The following is an 18,085-nucleotide window of genomic DNA, read 5'->3' as shown; positions in this document are numbered from 1 at the left end:
AAATGCATTCTGTCTGTATGTGATCTGTCTGTATGTGATCTGTCTGTATCTCTTTACGACACTGATGAGACAATGACATCCTCTTTCCTTCATCCTTTATTCCTGTTATTGTGAGTGTCCCTGTTTTTAACTCACGTCTGAACCTTTTATGTTAGGATGAAAAGCCTCTCAATGGCAGTTTTTTCTTTATTGACTGAAAACTTCTTAAAACTTCTTGAAACCTGACTGAAAACTTCTTGTCTTAAAACAGCAATCACAGTCACTGTGACAGTCACTGCACATCACAATGTGTTTACAAAACAACGCATTTTTGTTGAAAATAAATAAAAAAAAGAAAACCTTATGTTTCATGAGACAAAAGAGAACAACTGTGTAGCAGATCATCTGATGAACAGCCTTCTTCTCCAGACACTTCAGAGTGTGAGATTAAATATTAAAAATCCTGAGCGTTATCTTCAGCACTGTGAATTACTTATTACGAAAACTGGAATAAACGAATCCGCCATTGTACAGACTACTGCGTTCATATTCTCTGAACTGAGTTTCATGGAAAATCTCACTCAGCAATGGAAGACTTTTTTTTACTTTATTGTTGCTGTAGAACAGAGTCAATACAAAAAACATCAAATCTAAGCATAGTACAGAAGTCACAGAAAGCCCAGAGAAGACAACATAACTCAGAAACACACACACACACACACACACACTCAGTCCCGTATAGACTGCTCTGCGGGGGATAGTCTGTATCCTGTGGTGTATGATGGACCACTTCCCTTCACCAGCGTCTCTTTAAGTCCTCGTCTACAGTGGCCCTTCTCTCACCTCTGCATCTGCTCTTCTCTGACCAACACTCACATCTGATCTCTTGTCTCTGTGATTAGGGACTGACTGGTGATTAAGGAGATCTGCTGTGATCACTGATGTGTTTGTGTGTGTGTGTGTGTGTGTGTGAGTGTGTATGCCCGCTTGACTGTGTGTGTGTGTGTGTGTGTGTGTGTGTGTGTGTGTGTGTGTGCGGTATGGGACCATTGAAGTGCCTGTTCCTCCTCTCACCTTAGAGCCAATTGACTTCATGTCTCCTGACAGGTTGTCCAGTCACATCCTCTGAGGGGTATTATGCTCGCTGGTCTACATAAAAGGTCCTTAAGAGTTGAATGTTATGTGAAAGAAATGATAAATAACCTGCTGTTTTGATTTAAAAAAAAATGTTGCTCATTTGAATTTTACCTTCAGTTATCTGAGCTCCAGTTGCATTCAAACTGTTGTAACAATCTGAATACCAAAAGCATTTGGAACACCTGGATTTGGAACCACTGCACCTAACACCTGCAACACCTTAACACACCTTACTCACACCTACTGTGTCCTTCTCTACCTAATCTCCTGCTCTTTGTCTTGACAGAAAACTCACACTTATTGCCTGCACTTTGCCCTATTGAACGGATGCTCAGTAATACTTAGTGCTTACTCACAGGTCACTCACTATACTGGAGCTTGAATTTTTTCCCCACTTCACTTTGGATAGTCACTACGGATAAAAGCGTCAGCTAAATAACTGTCATGTAATGTAACTGAAGACTGTGACTGTGCAGTAATTCAGAACAGGACATTACTCATTCTCAAACATATAAAAGGTGCTTGTGTGAATGAAATAGGGTTCATTTGTTAAGTAAGCTGCTGAATTTGTAAGTGGTTCAGTCGTTGATTTCGTGGTGTTTTATAGCTGTTGCTTTAGTGGTGTTTTATTGTTGTTGGCTGGTGTGTTTTGAGCTATGTGAGTGTTTGTTTCAGTTTTACTCATTGTATCTGCCTTGGTAAAAAAAGGGGGGGGGACCTAAGACTGGGGCTGAATAGGGAGAAGTTTTGGATCTTAGATCTTGGAGAAGTTTTGGTTCTTCAGTCTGAGAGACGTTTTGGTTCTTCAGTCTGGGAGAAGTTTTGGATCTTAGGTCTTGGAGAAGTTTTGGTTCTTCAGTCTGGGAGAAGTTTTGGTTCGTCAGTCTGGGAGAAGTTTTAGTTCTTCAGTCTGAGAGAAGTTTTAGTTCTTCAGTCTGAGAGAAGTTTTGGTTCTTCAGTCTGACAGACGTTTTGGTTCTTCAGTCCGGGAGAAGTTTTGGTTCTTCAGTCTGAGAGAAGTTTTAGTTCTTCAGTCTGAGAGAAGTTTTGGTTCTTCAGTATGGGAGAAGTTTTGGTTCTTCAGTCCGGGAGAAGTTTTGGTTCTTCAGTCTGAGAGAAGTTTTAGTTCTTCAGTCTGAGAGAAGTTTTAGTTCTTCAGTCTGAGAGAAGTTTTGGTTCTTCAGTCTGAGAGAAGTTTTAGTTCTTCAGTCTGAGAGAAGTTTTAGTTCTTCAGTCTGACAGACATTTTGGTTCTTCAGTCCGGGAGAAGTTTTGGTTCTTCAGTCTGAGAGAAGTTTTGGTTCTTCAGTATGGGAGAAGTTCTGGATCTTCAGTATGGGAGAAGTTTTGGTTCTTCAGTCTGGGCTCTGGGTGGCGTGGGGACTGGGTTTGGACCTCGGTCAGGTTGGGCTCTGGCTGATGTTGGCAGGACTCAGTCCATGCCACTGTTTGACCAGTTCTTCTGGTTTACTGATCATCTCATTCCAGTGCTCCAGCTCCTGGCCTCTGGCATACATGAACGCTCCAATAACCACCAGTCCCAGAGACACTGCAGAGAGAGAGGAAAATTCAAGCAGCTCATTTAAAACTATAACCAGACAAGTGGAGTGCAGCTTTCATTCTGTGCCATCAGGCTCTGACACAAACGTTCACATTTTAAATTTTCATATTCAAATTTTCATTTTATGTTCTGACATTTCTGGATAGTAGTAAGGGAGGGTGTAGCCATAATGATGGTTGGTTGATTGACAGTCACCTGGCTCTTCTGCGATTGGCTGCTGCAGCTCCAGTATGAGACAGGCTTCATCCAGAAGCAGGGGAGGAAGTTTGAACGTCAGTTTCTCATTAAATGTGGGCTCAGACCCCTTAGCCACACATGTCCACTTCCTCTTCACTACCTGTGTGTGTATCTGCAGAGACACCTGGACACAAACACCTGCCCAGCGCACGTTTACACACAGACATTACTACACACACTCCGTACGGTTTACACAAAGGCTTACATTCACACACATAATCATCTCATGACTGTGACATGCTGTGATTCGCCAGTGTAAGGCACAGGGGTACAGTGTGATATAGTTAACTGGAGTGTAGTGTAATAGCACTAAATGCTCTGTGAAGTATAGTGAATAAGAGTGTAGTGTGGTGAGTAGGAGCATAGTGTAGTGTAGTGAACAGGAGTATAATATAGTGTAGATAACAGGAGTACAGTGTAGTGTGGTGGGCAGGAGTATAGTATAGTGGACTATAAGGAATAGCGCTGTATATACTGAGTGGAATGGTGAATAAGAGTATTGTGTAATGTAGTGAATAAGAGTATAGTGTAGAGTAGTGAATAGGAGTATAGTATACTGCAGATAACAGGAGTAGAGTGTAGTGTGGTGAATAGGAATATAGCATGTTGGAATATAAGGAATAGCGCTGTATATACTGAGTGGTATGGTGAATAAGAGTATTGTGTAATGTAGTGAATAGGAGTATCGTGTAGAGTAGTGAATAGGAGTATCGTGTAATGTAATAAGCATGCATTCAGTGTAAAGTAGTGAGGAGACACATAGCCCAGTGTGGTGTGTCCCAGTCCTGGTCCTTGAGTCTCAGAGCATTGCACATTTTATACCTCGACCTGTCCTGACACACCTACTGATTATGTAAACAGTCTAGTCCCTGTTTAGTCCAGGCAGGTGTGTTAGGACAGAGAAAGTCCTCTGATATGCTGTGCTGTGGGCGGAATCATTAGCACAGTGAGTGGTGTGCAGTTCTTTAAAGTGCAGGTGTGAATAGGAGCTAAAACAGAGTGTTTTGAACAGATGACATTTCTTACCAGCATCACTGGGACACTGCAGCCCGTGTGCTCTGAGTACGACCACAGTGAGGCGCTGTAGAGACTGCCTGTAGTTCAGAGAGATCTGGAGGTCCCCGTGCTTAGAACAGGGCTGAGACACGGCAGAGACAGAGAGTGGCATTAAAAACAGTGCCTCATGTCTATGTGTGTAACCCCAATATTAGGAGAACATTAATACAATGTTCTGCTGTGTGGGTCACACAGGCTTTAATCTTCCTGACAGTTTGAAGGCAACCAACCTCAGAAACATTAACGAACATCCACAGGATGTTTGTGCATTCATAGAGAGAGCATGCAGCTCATTGTAGTTCAATGTGAAAGTGGCAAGGAAAAATTCCCTAAAATTGAATGAATAGAAGAAAGACATTTTGGGGGGCACCAAGGCTCAGCAGGGGGAGCCCATCCTCCTCTGGCTGAGGATACGTAGACGGCCAGGGTTAAAAAGGACAATGGTAAAGATGATACCACGATGAAATTTGTACCTGAGTGTCCTCGCTCTCCAGGTCCCTCCAGACAACCCTGCTTGCCACCTCAGCCAGCTCCGTCGCTCGGAGCGGAAAGAGCACTCGACCAATCAGCTGATGCTTCCTCTGCCGGTCCACGCTGTACATGCTCATCCTCAGAGTACACTGGTCCACACAGAGTTTAGACACCTTCCCCAGACCACAGCAAATCATAATTCACTAACAGCACACTCCCCAGTGTTAAAGTAACTCTCAAAGTGTTAATTATGAATTATAGAAAAAAAAAATCACTTTTAGTGTTTTATGTATTATACCCTCACCAGACTGAATGCACCTGTACAACTTTAGAGTTAAAATTCTTATTTGGATTTCTGGAACAGGTTGAAGTTAAAGTTGAATTGGTCGTAAGGATCAGGGCCAGAGTTAGGGTGAGGATTGAGGTTATCATTATGGTTAGGGTTACCAGTGGGTTAAGCTGGTGGTCCGCAGATAACTGGTCAAAAGCCACAAACAATCTACCCGGAGCTGCCTAAATCACGTGTGATCATTTGAATCAGCTACGTGTAAGCGGTGTGGCTAAACAGGATGTTGTCCAGCATTTAGCCCAGGTTGTATATGTAACAACTAGATTTGTTATGGTAATGGGGCAAGTTGCTGTCAGTTTTGTTCTTTCCAAGAACTGACATCTTACTGTGACTCAATGTCTTTCCCATTCCGGCCACTAGGTGGCGACAGTAACGCGCCATTCATTCTGCCTCCACTAAACACAAAACTGAATGAACACACTGAATCTGAGCTTTTTTTTCCCCCAGAAGCCTGAACAGAGAGTCATGTCACACAGCACTAATATCCTCACAGAGCTGACCTCCTAAGTGGAGATGGAACGAATGAAAAAAGGGCTTTAAATCCAAACACCGATGGGCAGCATATATTCAAATCCAACCTCTACATTTTACGATCCAAAAAATCCCTGTCAGTACCTTTAGGTTATATTCCATCTCTTCCTCACTGTGTGTACCTGGAAGACGAAGCAGTCGTTGAACTGCGGCTGGCTTCCCTTGCGTCTGGCTTTGGCCTGTCTGTGTCTCCGGTCCTCGGGCAGCAGCTGCAGTTTGACGAGGATGGTGTTGGTCTTGCACTGGCGGGGCAGGTTGGCAGCACGAAGCAGACAGACGAGCAGCTGCTCTCGCTCCTGCTGATACGCCACGGCGAACCACAGACGCACGGCTGAGCCAGAGGGGAGACACCACTCGCTGGGCGCCTCGGGGACCTGGTACAGGTCTGGCCTCACGGAGCCCAGAGGAAACCAACCTTCAGCATCATGCCCAAACCCCCCAGAGAAACCGAAAAAGACAGAGAGAGGGAGGGGGAAAGAGAGAGGGAGACAGGGGGGTGATGAGCAAAAGTGACAGAGGAAGAGACAAGGAAAGGGGGGAAGGTGTGTGTGTGTGTGTGTGTGTGTGTGAGAGAGAGAGAGAGAGAGAGAGAAGGAGGGAGAGAGAGAGAGAAGGAGGTGGATGGAGGAGGAGGGGTGAGTGTGTGAAATGTGATGGAGTGAAAAAAGGATAGAAGAAGGGAAGACAGATTATAAAAGAAAGTGTCTGTCTGATCGTCATACCTTACCTACAAACACAGCCTCTGTCTGTGAGTAACTTCATCACAATTTGGACGTTTTTAACTGTTTTAGCACGTTTTAGGACGTTTTAGCACTTGATCAATTGCAAATGTTCATTATCGAAGACGGGGACAATAGATAGATCTGCTACAAGAAAAATAATCAGTGTGTTCTATTCTGATTCCAGTACTCTGTTTATGTTTTCATATTTTCAGTACTCTGTGTAAATTAGTTAAATCTCTGTGTGGCATTACTGTCACGTATGTGCGTCCCTAGACACACGTCCCACACTCCCTAAAGCCCGCCCCAGTCAATCATCACGTACTTCCTGCTGTCAGAGAACCGCGGTGATCGTGGAGGTCCGGGTATTCTTCCTCATCCTCCTCTTCCTCACTCTCTCTGCCTCCTGGACTAGGGTAGGGCTTACTTTGGAACCTCGGCGGCACGAAGAAAGGAACCTCGCCCAAACTGGGGGGAAGACAAAACGAGACATTGTCACTCGGTTAGAGTCTCACTGTCCTGGTCAGACTTTAATACTGTCAGGTTATTATGTCCAGCCCTGTGCTCTAAAGAAACATCCACACTGACATATGATGAGACACAGTGAGACATGGTGAGATATGAGAGAGAAGTGAAGCATAGTACGTTCAGATGCAGTGAGACACACACTCATGCATTCAGTGACACAGAGGAATACAGAGAAACACAGAGAAACACAGCGAGAAAAACTGAGACACCGTGAGACGCACAGACTCCCAGTGAGACATGAGGGAGAAGTGAGGCACTGTACAGTGAGAAACAATGAGATGCAAGGAGACACACACACATACATTCAGTGACACAGAGGAATACAGAGAAACACAGCGAGAAAAACTGAGACACCGTGAGACACACAGACTCCCAGTGAGACATGAGGGAGAAGTGAGGCACTGTACAGTGAGAAACAATGAGATGCAAGGAGACACACACACACATACATTTAGTGACACAGATAAATACAGAGAAACACAGTCAAAAACAGGTACATTTAGTGACATGGACTCTCAGAGACATGAAGGAGAAGTGTACCTCATAGCTGTCTGACACGTACCCATAGGTGCTGGGCTGTGAGGTCTGGAGGACAGGAACGGTGCATGATGGGATAGCTACCGTTGTGGAGATGAGTTCCCGATAGGGCATCTGATTCTGCTTCCTCCTCCACAGGAAGTAAGCCCACAGACCAATGAGCAAGAGGAACAGAAGGCCAGCACACAAACCGCAAACCAGTGGCACCAACAGACCTGGAACGCACACACACACACACACACACACACACACACACACACACAGTGATTCACTGCAATAACGAACAACATCATATTTTGCTACATAATCAGTATATGTATCATACACAAGACTGTCCTATAGATTACACAACGCAGCCCTACAATGGCTTCTCTGAGGGGTTTTTTATCTATGTCTTTTGTTTGTGTGGTGCTGAGTTATTTTTCAGCTGCTCTGGTCGCTTTCCTGAATGTCACAGTCATTGGCCAGTGGAGGACCTGCATGTCAGATATGAACACCATAAACACAATAATAGGGGTCCAGAGAGCATGTCAGAACGAAATGTACCGACTCTCCACCTGCCTGCCACATCACACACACACACACACACACACACACACATACACACACACACACACATCACGACACAGTGACAAACACATTGCACGCCAGCAGCCGTCAGACAAGATCGACGTGTTGTCTCATGACAGGACAGGAATGGCGACCTGCGCCAGGTAAAGGCATTCTGCCGCACTCACCTGCCATAGACATCCACACCCACCACGCCACTCCAGACACGGATACTCTCTCTCTCCTGGTTTCTGTTGAAAAACGCCACTGGATCCCAGTAGATCCCAGTAGCCCAAAGCTGCACTGTCCCACAGTAGGAATGTGGTGGGAGTTTGGTCACAGATCAGCTAATCTCCACACACACACACACACACACACTCATACACACCACCCCCTCAGGGTACTGAGTTAATCAACAGCAAGTTATGCATGGCCACATGTCTCCCTCTTTCTCTCTCTCTGTCTCTCTCTCCGCCTCTCTCCCTCTCTCTCTCTCTCTCTCTCTCTCTCTCTCCTTTTTCTCTTCCATCAGTTCTCTGTGTTCATATCAGTCAGGACTTCACACATCTCACAGATTCAGTAAATCTGTTTCTGACAGAAAAAACACCAACAAATGAGCACGTAAAAAGACACAAAAAATGAAGTTAAAAGAGACAGAAGTCTGGTATGCCTGTCCTTGTTTCCCCTCCAACATTTAGCACCTCACTGAACACGATATCTCAGTAATCTCTCTCTCTCTCACACACACACACACACACACACACACGTATACACGTGTGGTATAATAATATAATTCACTCAGAGATCCCAGTTAATGCCATCTGTCTGTTTCCCAGTAGCGTGTTCACCCCCTCCTGGCCCTGCGTCATCTCTCATCAGGCTGTTCTGTGTGTGGAGAGGATGTTTAATGAATTTGGAGTGTTTGACCGACCGGGTGAGTGGGGTCTCTGAGCCGTCTGATGCCCTCGGAACAGAGAGAGCGGCGCGCCGCGGGGCGAGGCCTGCGGCGGACCCGCGGCCGCGTCCGGTTTATTCGTGAGAAACGTTCCCGTGACTGCAGTGTCACCTTTAAGCGACCTCAGACAGAAGGCAGGCGTGCATAAACCACACACCGTTATAGAGTGTGGAGAGGCAGAGTGCAGACTCTCACGAGATGCCGTTCTGATATTGCGCTATGGAGGGCTTATGAGAGGAAAATGAAGGAAACTGTTTAATGTTTAATCACTGTCGAGCTGCACAGGCAGGGCAACTGCGGCAGCCGGTTTGGAGCGTGCTCAGTCCTGTGACGGAGGGTTAATGATCAACCCCTGGAGCCCCTGGGAGACCCTGTATCACACCTGCAATCAGCCAACACGTCTGCTGTTCCCACACCAGGTCTGGTCTGCCTGGCTAAAGTTAACACAACACAGCATATTGACCTCCTCCCTCAACCTGTTTTTCTTCCCACTGGATCAGCCTCACAGAAGAGGAAGAAGAAGAGAACAGATGCTACCAGGAGTTGCATAATGGAACATGTCAAAACAAAATGTCCTGCATTTTTTTTTTTTTTAAACTGAGCAGTTTTAAACAGCGTGGAACTGACTGTGCCACATTACTGTATCTGATGTGAAACATTAATCAAACACGGATGTGTTTTAATGATCCCTGACAATAAGCGTTCCCTTCTGACTAAGTTAAATGTCTCCTACATTTTCCCTCTGGGCCCTGTGTCTGTAGTGAAGTCTCTTACTACAGTTTGTCTTTGAGTTGAATTACTCACAATGGATCATTAGTGTCTGCTGACAAACACAAACCAACTAGACAAAAAAAGAAAAAAAGAAAAAGAAATCTAATCTTGGACATCTCATCTGAGACAGATCTACGACAGCACTGGGAAACTCAGTCAACAGAATCTCCACCAAATCTGTGTTTTTATTTAAGGTGCTCTTCTCTGTGTTCCCACGGCAACCTCCAAAAAAAAAAAATGACACGATGAAAATTCATTGGGCTCCCATTGAGCACAGCTGTTTCTATAGCAACTAGGAGAAAAGTGGTTTAGACTGGATGAGTAAGAGACAGGAGCTCTGTGAGTGTGTGTGTGTGTGTGTGTGTGTGTGAAAGATAGAGGCAAAGTGAGAGACAGATGAAGAGAGAAAACTACACAGAAATAGTTTCTCTGATGACAGACAGCAAACGTGTGAGGAGAAAAAACATGTGAGCCAAAGTGAAATGAAGAGTGTTGGATGACAGACGGATGGGATGCAATTCCAAATAAAAGATAAATGTGATTTATTTGAGTTCTATGAAGTAGGAGAAAGAGAGGGAGAAGGAGAGAGAGAAAGAGAGAGAGAGGGAGAAGGAGAGAGAGCGACAGAGAAAGAGACAGAAACAGAGAGGAAGAGAGAGTTAGTACTTGTTCTAATGAATCAGAAATTATCTTTGCCATCTCCATGTTGTTCGTCTGTCTCCGCCACACTCTGATGGTGCCGGGAGCACACAGACAGCTCTCCCTGAATCTCCACCTCCCACCATACCTCCCTCCACCCAGGCCCAGCCCAACCCCACCCCCTCCATCAGGGATTTGCCGCTCTTAGACAGAGCCACCGCTCTGTAATCAGATGACAACAGCCAATAATCCGACACTACAGTGTCTCCATTCTCTGTGCTGCCGCTGTCAGAGAGCGCTAAGGAAACAGGGCAAAGGAAGAAGGAAGAGGAGAACAAGGGAGCGAGTGAGGTGGGGGCTTGCCTGGCAGGAGGAAGGAGGGAGGAAGAGGTTGTTGACTTACCTGCGTGCGTGAGGGAGAACGCCGCTGTCTGTCTGCGTTACCACTGCTTCCCTGACCCGCCTGGAGTATGAACACAGCACAGACTGGCTTAAGAGCTGAACACGGATAGTGAAGAGAGCGAGGATAGAAAGGAAGAAAGAAAGACAGAAAGAAAGAAAGAAAGAAAGAAAGAAAAGAAAGAAAGAGAAAGAAAGAAAGAAAAGAAAAGAAAGAAAGAGGGAGGGAGTGGACAGGAGGACAGGATCTCAAGGGACAAACAGGGGGCCTGGGATTCAGCCAGGTAAGATCAGAGAGAGAGCAAAGGCTGAAGTTTGAGTCTCTTCCTACTCATGACCAGTGGCTGACTGTTCTCTCTCTCGCTCTCTCTCTCTCTCTCTCTCTCTGTCTGTCTGTGTGTGTGTGTGCGCGCCCGAGGCAGGCGGGTGGTATGACAGTTGAAGTGGGGTGTCACAGTGAGTCGTGTGGAGGAAGGTGAGGGGTGAGAGAGAAGACATCGCTGGTTATTTTTAACTGCTGTGGGAAAATAAATGTGATGTTTTCCTAAGACGGCCTGTTAGCCCTGTCATTCGGCTCTGCAGCACAAGTTCAGCGAGGACAGACAATATTTCAGACCGACAATATTTCAGACTCAGCAGCTGTACCAGCCCGGAGGAAGCTATGGTTAATCAACCTTTTCATGAAACTGAATTTCAACCTCAGACTTCAAACTTCAACAGGTGGTTATCTGGCTGCTATACTCCGAGCATCAGTTTATTGTTTCTTAGTACCAATCTTTAAAGCAACAGCTAAGACAACAATAAGGCAAGTAAAGGTAGCAAAAATAAACGAAAAATTAAAAGCTAATCACTGCAATAAATTAATTATTTCCAAAAGACTATTGCAAAAATAAGGTGCAAAGTGTTACAACTGTTGAAATTTAATTAAAGTCATTCAGCAACAGAACAGAGGTTGCTATTTTTAATATGGTTTCACAATCCTTTTCTGACTACCTTAAATTGTGAAAAAAAAAAAAAACGTTTTGTTTGAACGAACTTTTGAAAAGGTCTGAGGGCTTCCTTTCATTTCTGTTCTCAGCGTTAATCACGTGTGGACAGCTACACCTACCTTAAGGGAAACCTCCAAGGCCTCTGGTCCACAACATGGATTAACCACCCAACTCTCAGTTAGTCTAGGGCTAAATAAATCCACCTATATTTATTTCAAAACTGAAAAATGATATCACTAGAATGACAGTGCCACTAATGGCAAAAGTAGTTCTCATTTTTGAAAACAACACAATATGGTTGTCCAGTGTCACCACTGAATATTTTGGTGCCAGTGTAAGATTAAATAATGTGTTGAACAGCACTGTGAGTGAATGTTCTGGTGCCAGAGTAAGATGAATAATGTGTTGAACAGCATTGTGAGTGAATGTTTTGGTTCCAATGTAAACTGGATAATGTGTTGAACAGTGTTGTGAGTGAATGTTTTGGTGCCAATGTAAACGGGATAATGTGTTGAACAGCATTGTGAGTGAATGTTTTGGTGCCAATGTAAACGGGATAATGTGTTGAACAGTGTTGTGAGTGAATGTTTTGGTGCTGGCGTAAGCTGGATACTATGTTGGACAGTGTTATGAGTGAAGGTCTTGGTGCAGTGAGGTTCTAGCGACGGGTGGGTAGCGTGTAAATAAGTCTGACTCTTTATGGAAAGCCGACCAGGCATAGTCACAGCTGGTCCTAATTATTCTTTGAAGAGAAGCTTTCTAGGAACGTTATGTTAGCAACACTCCTCGAGGGATTTAGAGCCAGTCTGAGCAGTCAATGCGCTTTTATTATCATACTGGAAACCATAAATGTGAGACAGGCAGTCTGTTTGTGTAGCAACCACTGATTCCACCTGTTACACTGCTAGAGAGATGATCAGTTTGTTTATAGATAGATGCCTCTTCAGCGTCAATCCTTTTCCACGGACATACGATAAATCTAAACGAGTGAGTGAGTATGTGAGCGAGCGTGCGTGAGCGAGCGAGTTATATGAGTATCCACTGTTGTGTATGTATGAGGTTTGATGCGTGCATACACAACTGTAATATCGAACAGTCATATCTTAAATACAGCGCATGTGCAGCTTCAGTTCAGTGCAATGCCATTTAATTTTTCATATACAGTAAAGCACCTTTTACAGTACACACTGTCACAAAGCACCTTGACAAACGCTGCGACACCCGTCAGTTCAGAGTGCACGAGTGTGTGAGTTAAGCAAGCAGAGTCCTAAGGAAGTCCGGCCGGAGGAAGCTTGGGGCCGACGCGGCAGGCGAGTCGTCGGTAGGGGGACGGACGGCTGGCAGGAAGACCGGTAGGCAGGGTCAAAGTGGAGCTTACAGGATTTTAAGGGGGGTGATTATAACGATAGATGGCCAGGAGGCTGGAGCGAAATCCTCTGTGTCATTTGACCTTTACGTGCCTGTGCAGCTTTGAGGACGAGTCTCCTTGGAGCAGGCAGAGGAACGGAGAGAACGAACAGGCACTAGTTAGGCAGGGCAGTCAGGTGCTCAGGAGTGTCTGAGTCTCAGGGCAGTCCATGCCGAGAGAAATGGAGGAGATGAGAGGAAGGGAGAGAAGGAGGTGTTGGTGACTGTGTGAGTTTGGAGGGTGTATGGATTGTATGCTAGGCCAAGTAGATTAATGAAACAGCAGACAGCATATCTAAGGAGGGGGGGGGGGGGACACACAGTCAGAAAACACAGTCAGCTAACAAGAGTGCTCACATGTGACAGTGCAACAGCACTGAGAGCTTAATTCACCACAAGACTCAGTGTCACTGGTCCTCATCCAGCACTGCTCCTATTTCTATAGAGTTAAATGGAGATGACTGGCTAACTTAAAAATGTTCACCTTTGAGAACCATGTGTAAAGTCCAGACCTGAAGACTGAGAGTTTGTCGTGAGTTTGTTGGAAGGCTGTTCCATATCTGGGGAGGTGTGTGTGAGACAGCCCTGTGCAACCGTCTGTCGCTCCTGCTATTCAATGAACTGTGAAAAACCTGTATCCTTTAACTGAAGCAGCCAAGGAGAACTGCAAAGTAATAATCATCCAAATACTGGGGAATAAGACCATGTAGAGTCTTGGTACTGGAGTGACATGATGAATATGTGATGAATACAGGATTAACCTCCTGCACTAGCTGAAGCCTGTTTAGAGACACAGGGAAACATAGAGAGACACAGAGAGCAATGCATTAAAGCACTCCAGTCTCAAACTAACAATTAACAGAATTACAAGCTTTCCAGCATAATGAAGGGAGACAATCCTTTTGAGTTTAATGATGTTCCATTAATTTGCGTTAATTGTTGATTGCATTGTTCCATTAATTAATGGCTCTCCGTCCTTTCCTTGGAGAACTGAAGCTTGGTATATTTTGGGCCATTCCCTGCTCTATCCCACTTGCTTCAGTTAATCAGGGGTTTGATGGTTAGCTAAATGGATAGGCTATACTGGGTGTATTAGAGCAGGATGAGATCTAGGCTGTGCAAGGCTGAGGGCCTGGTTTGGGAAACACTGCCTTAAGGAAAAGAAGGCTAATTTCAATCTGCTTCTGAAATATCAGACAAGCTATTTAAATACTGTACTTGATGCAACAGAGAAACCATGACGGTTCCAAGTCTACTTAGCAGATGCACCAATCTAGCAGTACATCTATCCTATCGGAATTTAGCTGGATAAATCCTGCTTCTTATGTCCTTTAAATAGTCCTCTATCAAGCAGCTGGGTGTTGTTTGCATAAAAATAAAAAAGGATATGTTGTTTATACATGCTATCAATAAAGGGCAACATAGACAAAAGCAAAAACACCATGACCCAAACACTGAGCCTTGAGGGACACAAGACTTTGCCTTACTATATTCAAAGAATTCTTACATTTGCAGGTTTAAACTGGCAGTTAGACAGGATCTAAACCAGCAGAGAGCCTGTCCATTTGGGCCCATTAGACTTCTAGCCTCTTTCACAGAATGTTATTGTTTATGCTAGTAAACACCGGAGTTATACCTAATAGCACAAGCATAGATATGCAGCTACAGTCAGAAGACAGAAGTAAGATACTGTGACCAAGACCTTTGTGCTGTGATATGATATAAAGCCGGCTTGAAATAGTTCATAAACGCTTTTTCTCTGCACAATTTAACATACATGTGTTTCATAACACAATTTAAAATCATAAAAATGAAGATGTGAAATAGCAGGGACATAGGCCTATACCGCCCGAAGTCTTGGGACTTGTCTTGGGACTTTCCTTCTTAATGAGTAGCTTAATAACAGGCACTTAAAGAGATTTGTATAGATTAGCTCTTAAAGACATGTTTACCATATTAAGCAGAAGTTAGCTAATTGAGAATAAAAGCACTTAACCTAATATTGAGAGACCAGAGTCAAACGTAAGTGAAGTTGACTTGAAGATCAAAAGACAAAGTTCTGAGAGAATATTCCGACCATTTGATGACTCAGCATTTGTCACCTTGGGGAGTGAAGCAAGCATAATGTCATTTAGGGACTAAACTCTAAATTTTGTCTCTGATGTGCTCTGAATTTACCCAATATCTAATTATTACAGCCGTGTCATTACTACGACAAATAGTCGGCCCTTTGAGGTGAACTATTGCATGGTCTCTGGTTTCATGACCTAGCTTTGTCCTACCTTTTGTAAAGAAAAATCTGAGGATTATTGGGGAGCAGTGGCTAGATGGTATATATCTGAAGAGGCTTTCTTTCCATTCAATCTCAAATCCATCTGCTATGTAATGGAACACCATCTTGGTTCTTTTTTCAAGAAGCTTCTTGGTAAGGATGAACATGGTCAGTATACCAAGGCCTAAGATTCTTCTCACTAATTCTTTTCTTCGTGGGTGGCAACCTGGGTATCTAGAAAAGCAGCCGAGTGAAAGGGTTCATTTATCACCAAGAAATACTTGTCAGTGCACTCTGCAGCAGTAAATAGGCAGCCAGAAATAAGAGGAACTAATTTGTCAAGGATTTTCTTTCTTTCTTTTGTTTTTTTCTTTTTCTTTTTCTTTTTTGAATCACCAGCTTTCAAAGCAACAGTGAGCTCTTAACAGCATCAGTAAACATGCTTCCAGGCTTTGTATTTCTGTATTTACTGGATATTGTTCTGTTATATAATAGACACATAAATATAAATTCTCTCTGTGTCAGTATTCTGTCTCAGCATCTTATATTGGAACAGGCATGCAGGTGCGGCCACGGAATGTTTTTGCTATGTAACAAGCTCAAATTCAGCGGAATAATCCAGTTCTGGCTAAGAGTGTTGTGTGAGTCCATTGCGTTAATGAAATTCAGACCAGCAGGAGTCTGGAAATCGGCCGATAGCGACCAAAGTCTGGCATAAACAAAACAATGTTTTCTGTTACCACCTTCAGCTCAGTCATCCAGTTATTCTCTCACCGCTAAATGAATCTGTCAGGTCAAGAAATAGGTACTAACAAGAATAAACCTTGAGGAGGCTAATTAATACCAAGGGCTCTTCCCTGCTGTGTTGCAATTTCTCTGTGACAAGTTCTCTCTCCTGTTGACCCTCTAGATGTCTGAAGCAATAGCCACCTGTGTGATTGGGTGTGTGGTTGTTAAACCCACATTGTGGCTGGTAAGCTTAAGGCTTAGCATGGCTTGATCCTACTGTAATCTCATCACTCTTTAAGTGGGGGGATACCTGGACAAGTTTGTGTCCTCTGTTACTGCCTTCAAATCATAAGAGAGTTCAGGTTCAGAGAAAGTGCCAATAAGTAGAACGCTATGCCATGTGTATTCATTATGATCCTTTGTGGTAATGTAGGAAGACACATGTTTGTCTTTGGCTGTTTACTTATAAACACAAGGGTATATGAGGAAACCGCATACAGTAGATTGATGGTAATTGCCATAATTGGCTTAAGAACAGGGGCTAATAGTTCAGGGTCATACAGGTCATGATGCAGGGCAGTGGAAATCATGGTGTAACAGGTTTGGCTTTTTGGTATTCATTTGCATTTGATGCACAGGAGCCTTTCAGACCTCTTCATTTAATGTGTATTTTTTTTACTTTAACAGACCTGACAATGGCAGATGAGAATCCACCTTCATCAGAAATCCACCTGGCAGATGACCATTTTGGATCTACCCGAGCCAAAATGGAGGACGAACCTGAAACTCCCATCATCCCTATGTCAAAAAGCTCAGCAGAATTGACGAGTGGACCACCACAGCGCATGGAGCTCAGCTGGCTCCACAGGGACTTGCGTAAAAGTGCCAGCGGTGTGATGCGTACCCCGAGGCCTGGTAGTATCGGTGGACCAGTGCCAGCTGTACCCATATCCTGCGACCCTGAAGTTAGCAGCGTCTGCAGTGGCAGCAGCACCCCGGAAACAGTCATCTGGCGAGGAGGAGTGACGCGACCCTGGAGCATTACGGAGGACTCACCGTGCAATGCCAAAAGGACTCCAACTCAGGACTCAGTTTTGGGTCATCATCGGGCCCCTGCTGGGGAGACCTGTGTGATACACTCACCTTCCTCACACAGTGTGGACCTGCTAGACCACAGGGAGGGGCATTGCAAAGGGACAATCAACCCAACAAGCTGCAGATGCTCCAGAACTTTCGGTGAAGCCCAGTCACCACTCTTGACCAGCAGACTGTGTCCAGGAGGTGCACACAGCAGCTTAGTGCAGCATCCTGATGGTTGTACCCACCATCCAATCAGAGGTGAGATCCAGAGACTGAGCCTTGGTTGTGGGACGTCTTGCATTAATCCTCCTGGCACTGCTCTGAGGAACCCTGCCTGTGCCGTACCCTGTCCCGGGCATTTACTCTCACGACTTCCCTGCACAGGTACCTGCTGCATCACTTCACAGAGACCCTTGGTGTCCACTGAGCTGCTTGGATTCCCACCACTTGTATCTTCAGTCAGTGAGACCCGGTTGAATCACTGGGGCAGCGGACACTGCTGCGGATCTCAGGTTGGCGGACTAAATGCTGCCCCCCTGCAACTGAGCCAGAACAACCTGGCTAGGCCGACCAGGAGGACGGTGCAGGAGGCCAGCACCATGACGTCCAACAGAGATCTCAGGGATGTGGGGGTCCAGACAGGATCCTTTGATTGTCTTGCTTCCCCTGAGTTGTGTGAGATTTGTGAGAGCACTGGGCCTGAAGAACGTTGTCCGGACGCAGGTGGGCCGGCTGCAGCCGAGGTGGGCCGGAGGTCCCCGGTGAAAGAGGTGGAATGGGACTCCGAGGGGATGACGTGGGAGGTGTACGGAGCAGCCGTAGACCCAGAGGAGCTGGGTCTGGCCATCCAGAGGCACCTTGAGCTGCAGATCAAAGAGGCATCAGCTGCAGCAGCCCAGCAGGCGTCCGAGGTAAACGTAGACGGGCAGTCGCAGCAGGTGAGCAGGCGGCGGGGAAAGGGCGGTGGAGTGATGAAATCCTTGCGAAACCCGGCGTGCTGCTCCAGCACCACGGTGGACTGAGAGAAAGGGTTTAACCTGGATACTGTAAAGATACTATTGCCAATACCACATAAAAAAAACTCTAAAGTCACTCTAATAATGACAAACCCTCTCCACTCTTCTCCTTCCTGCTGCAAGCACTAATCTGAAAGGATGGGTAGATGGCCAGATATGCGTTAGCAATAAAAT

General features: G+C 45.2%; 2 protein-coding genes across 2 annotated transcripts; one reads left to right on the top strand and one right to left on the bottom strand.

The window, feature by feature from the left end:
• Positions 1-2,516: 2,516 nt before the first annotated feature.
• Positions 2,517-7,855, bottom strand: syt15 (synaptotagmin XV). Its single transcript, XM_030775160.1, has 8 exons — positions 7,843-7,855; positions 7,125-7,320; positions 6,366-6,508; positions 5,444-5,736; positions 4,444-4,614; positions 3,941-4,052; positions 2,873-3,052; positions 2,517-2,665 (listed from the first exon to the last, which is right to left on the bottom strand). The coding sequence occupies exons 1-8, from the start codon at positions 7,853-7,855 to the stop codon at positions 2,517-2,519; spliced, it is 1,257 nt and encodes a 418-aa protein (XP_030631020.1).
• Positions 7,856-16,510: 8,655 nt separating this feature from the next.
• On the top strand, positions 16,511-17,917 carry LOC115812673 (G protein-regulated inducer of neurite outgrowth 2). Its single transcript, XM_030775159.1, has 2 exons — positions 16,511-17,603; positions 17,634-17,917. Exons 1-2 carry the CDS (start codon positions 16,511-16,513, stop codon positions 17,915-17,917), a joined length of 1,377 nt encoding a protein of 458 aa, XP_030631019.1.
• Positions 17,918-18,085: the final 168 nt, after the last annotated feature.

This window comes from Chanos chanos, chromosome 5 (genome assembly GCF_902362185.1).
Source record: "Chanos chanos chromosome 5, fChaCha1.1, whole genome shotgun sequence".
NCBI classification, from domain to species: domain Eukaryota; kingdom Metazoa; phylum Chordata; class Actinopteri; order Gonorynchiformes; family Chanidae; genus Chanos; species Chanos chanos.
This window is presented reverse-complemented; position numbering and strand designations above follow the sequence as displayed.

What these genes read in the sequence shown, in the direction of transcription:
- syt15 (XM_030775160.1), bottom strand. An exon ending in CCCAGCACCTATGGGTACGT is followed by an intron (nt 6,509 to 7,124) that starts GTCAGACAGCTA and finishes TCTTCCCCCCAG; the next exon opens with TTTGGGCGAGGTTCCTTTCT. An exon ending in GCCAATCGCAGAAGAGCCAG is followed by an intron (nt 2,666 to 2,872) that starts GTGACTGTCAAT and finishes CTCTCTCTGCAG; the next exon opens with TGTCTCTGGGACTGGTGGTT.
- LOC115812673 (XM_030775159.1), top strand. Translation starts at nt 16,511, where the DNA reads ATGGCAGATGAGAATCCACCTTCATCAGAAATCCACCTGGCAGATGAC. An exon ending in GAGCACTGGGCCTGAAGAAC is followed by an intron (nt 17,604 to 17,633) that starts GTTGTCCGGACG and finishes GGCCGGCTGCAG; the next exon opens with CCGAGGTGGGCCGGAGGTCC.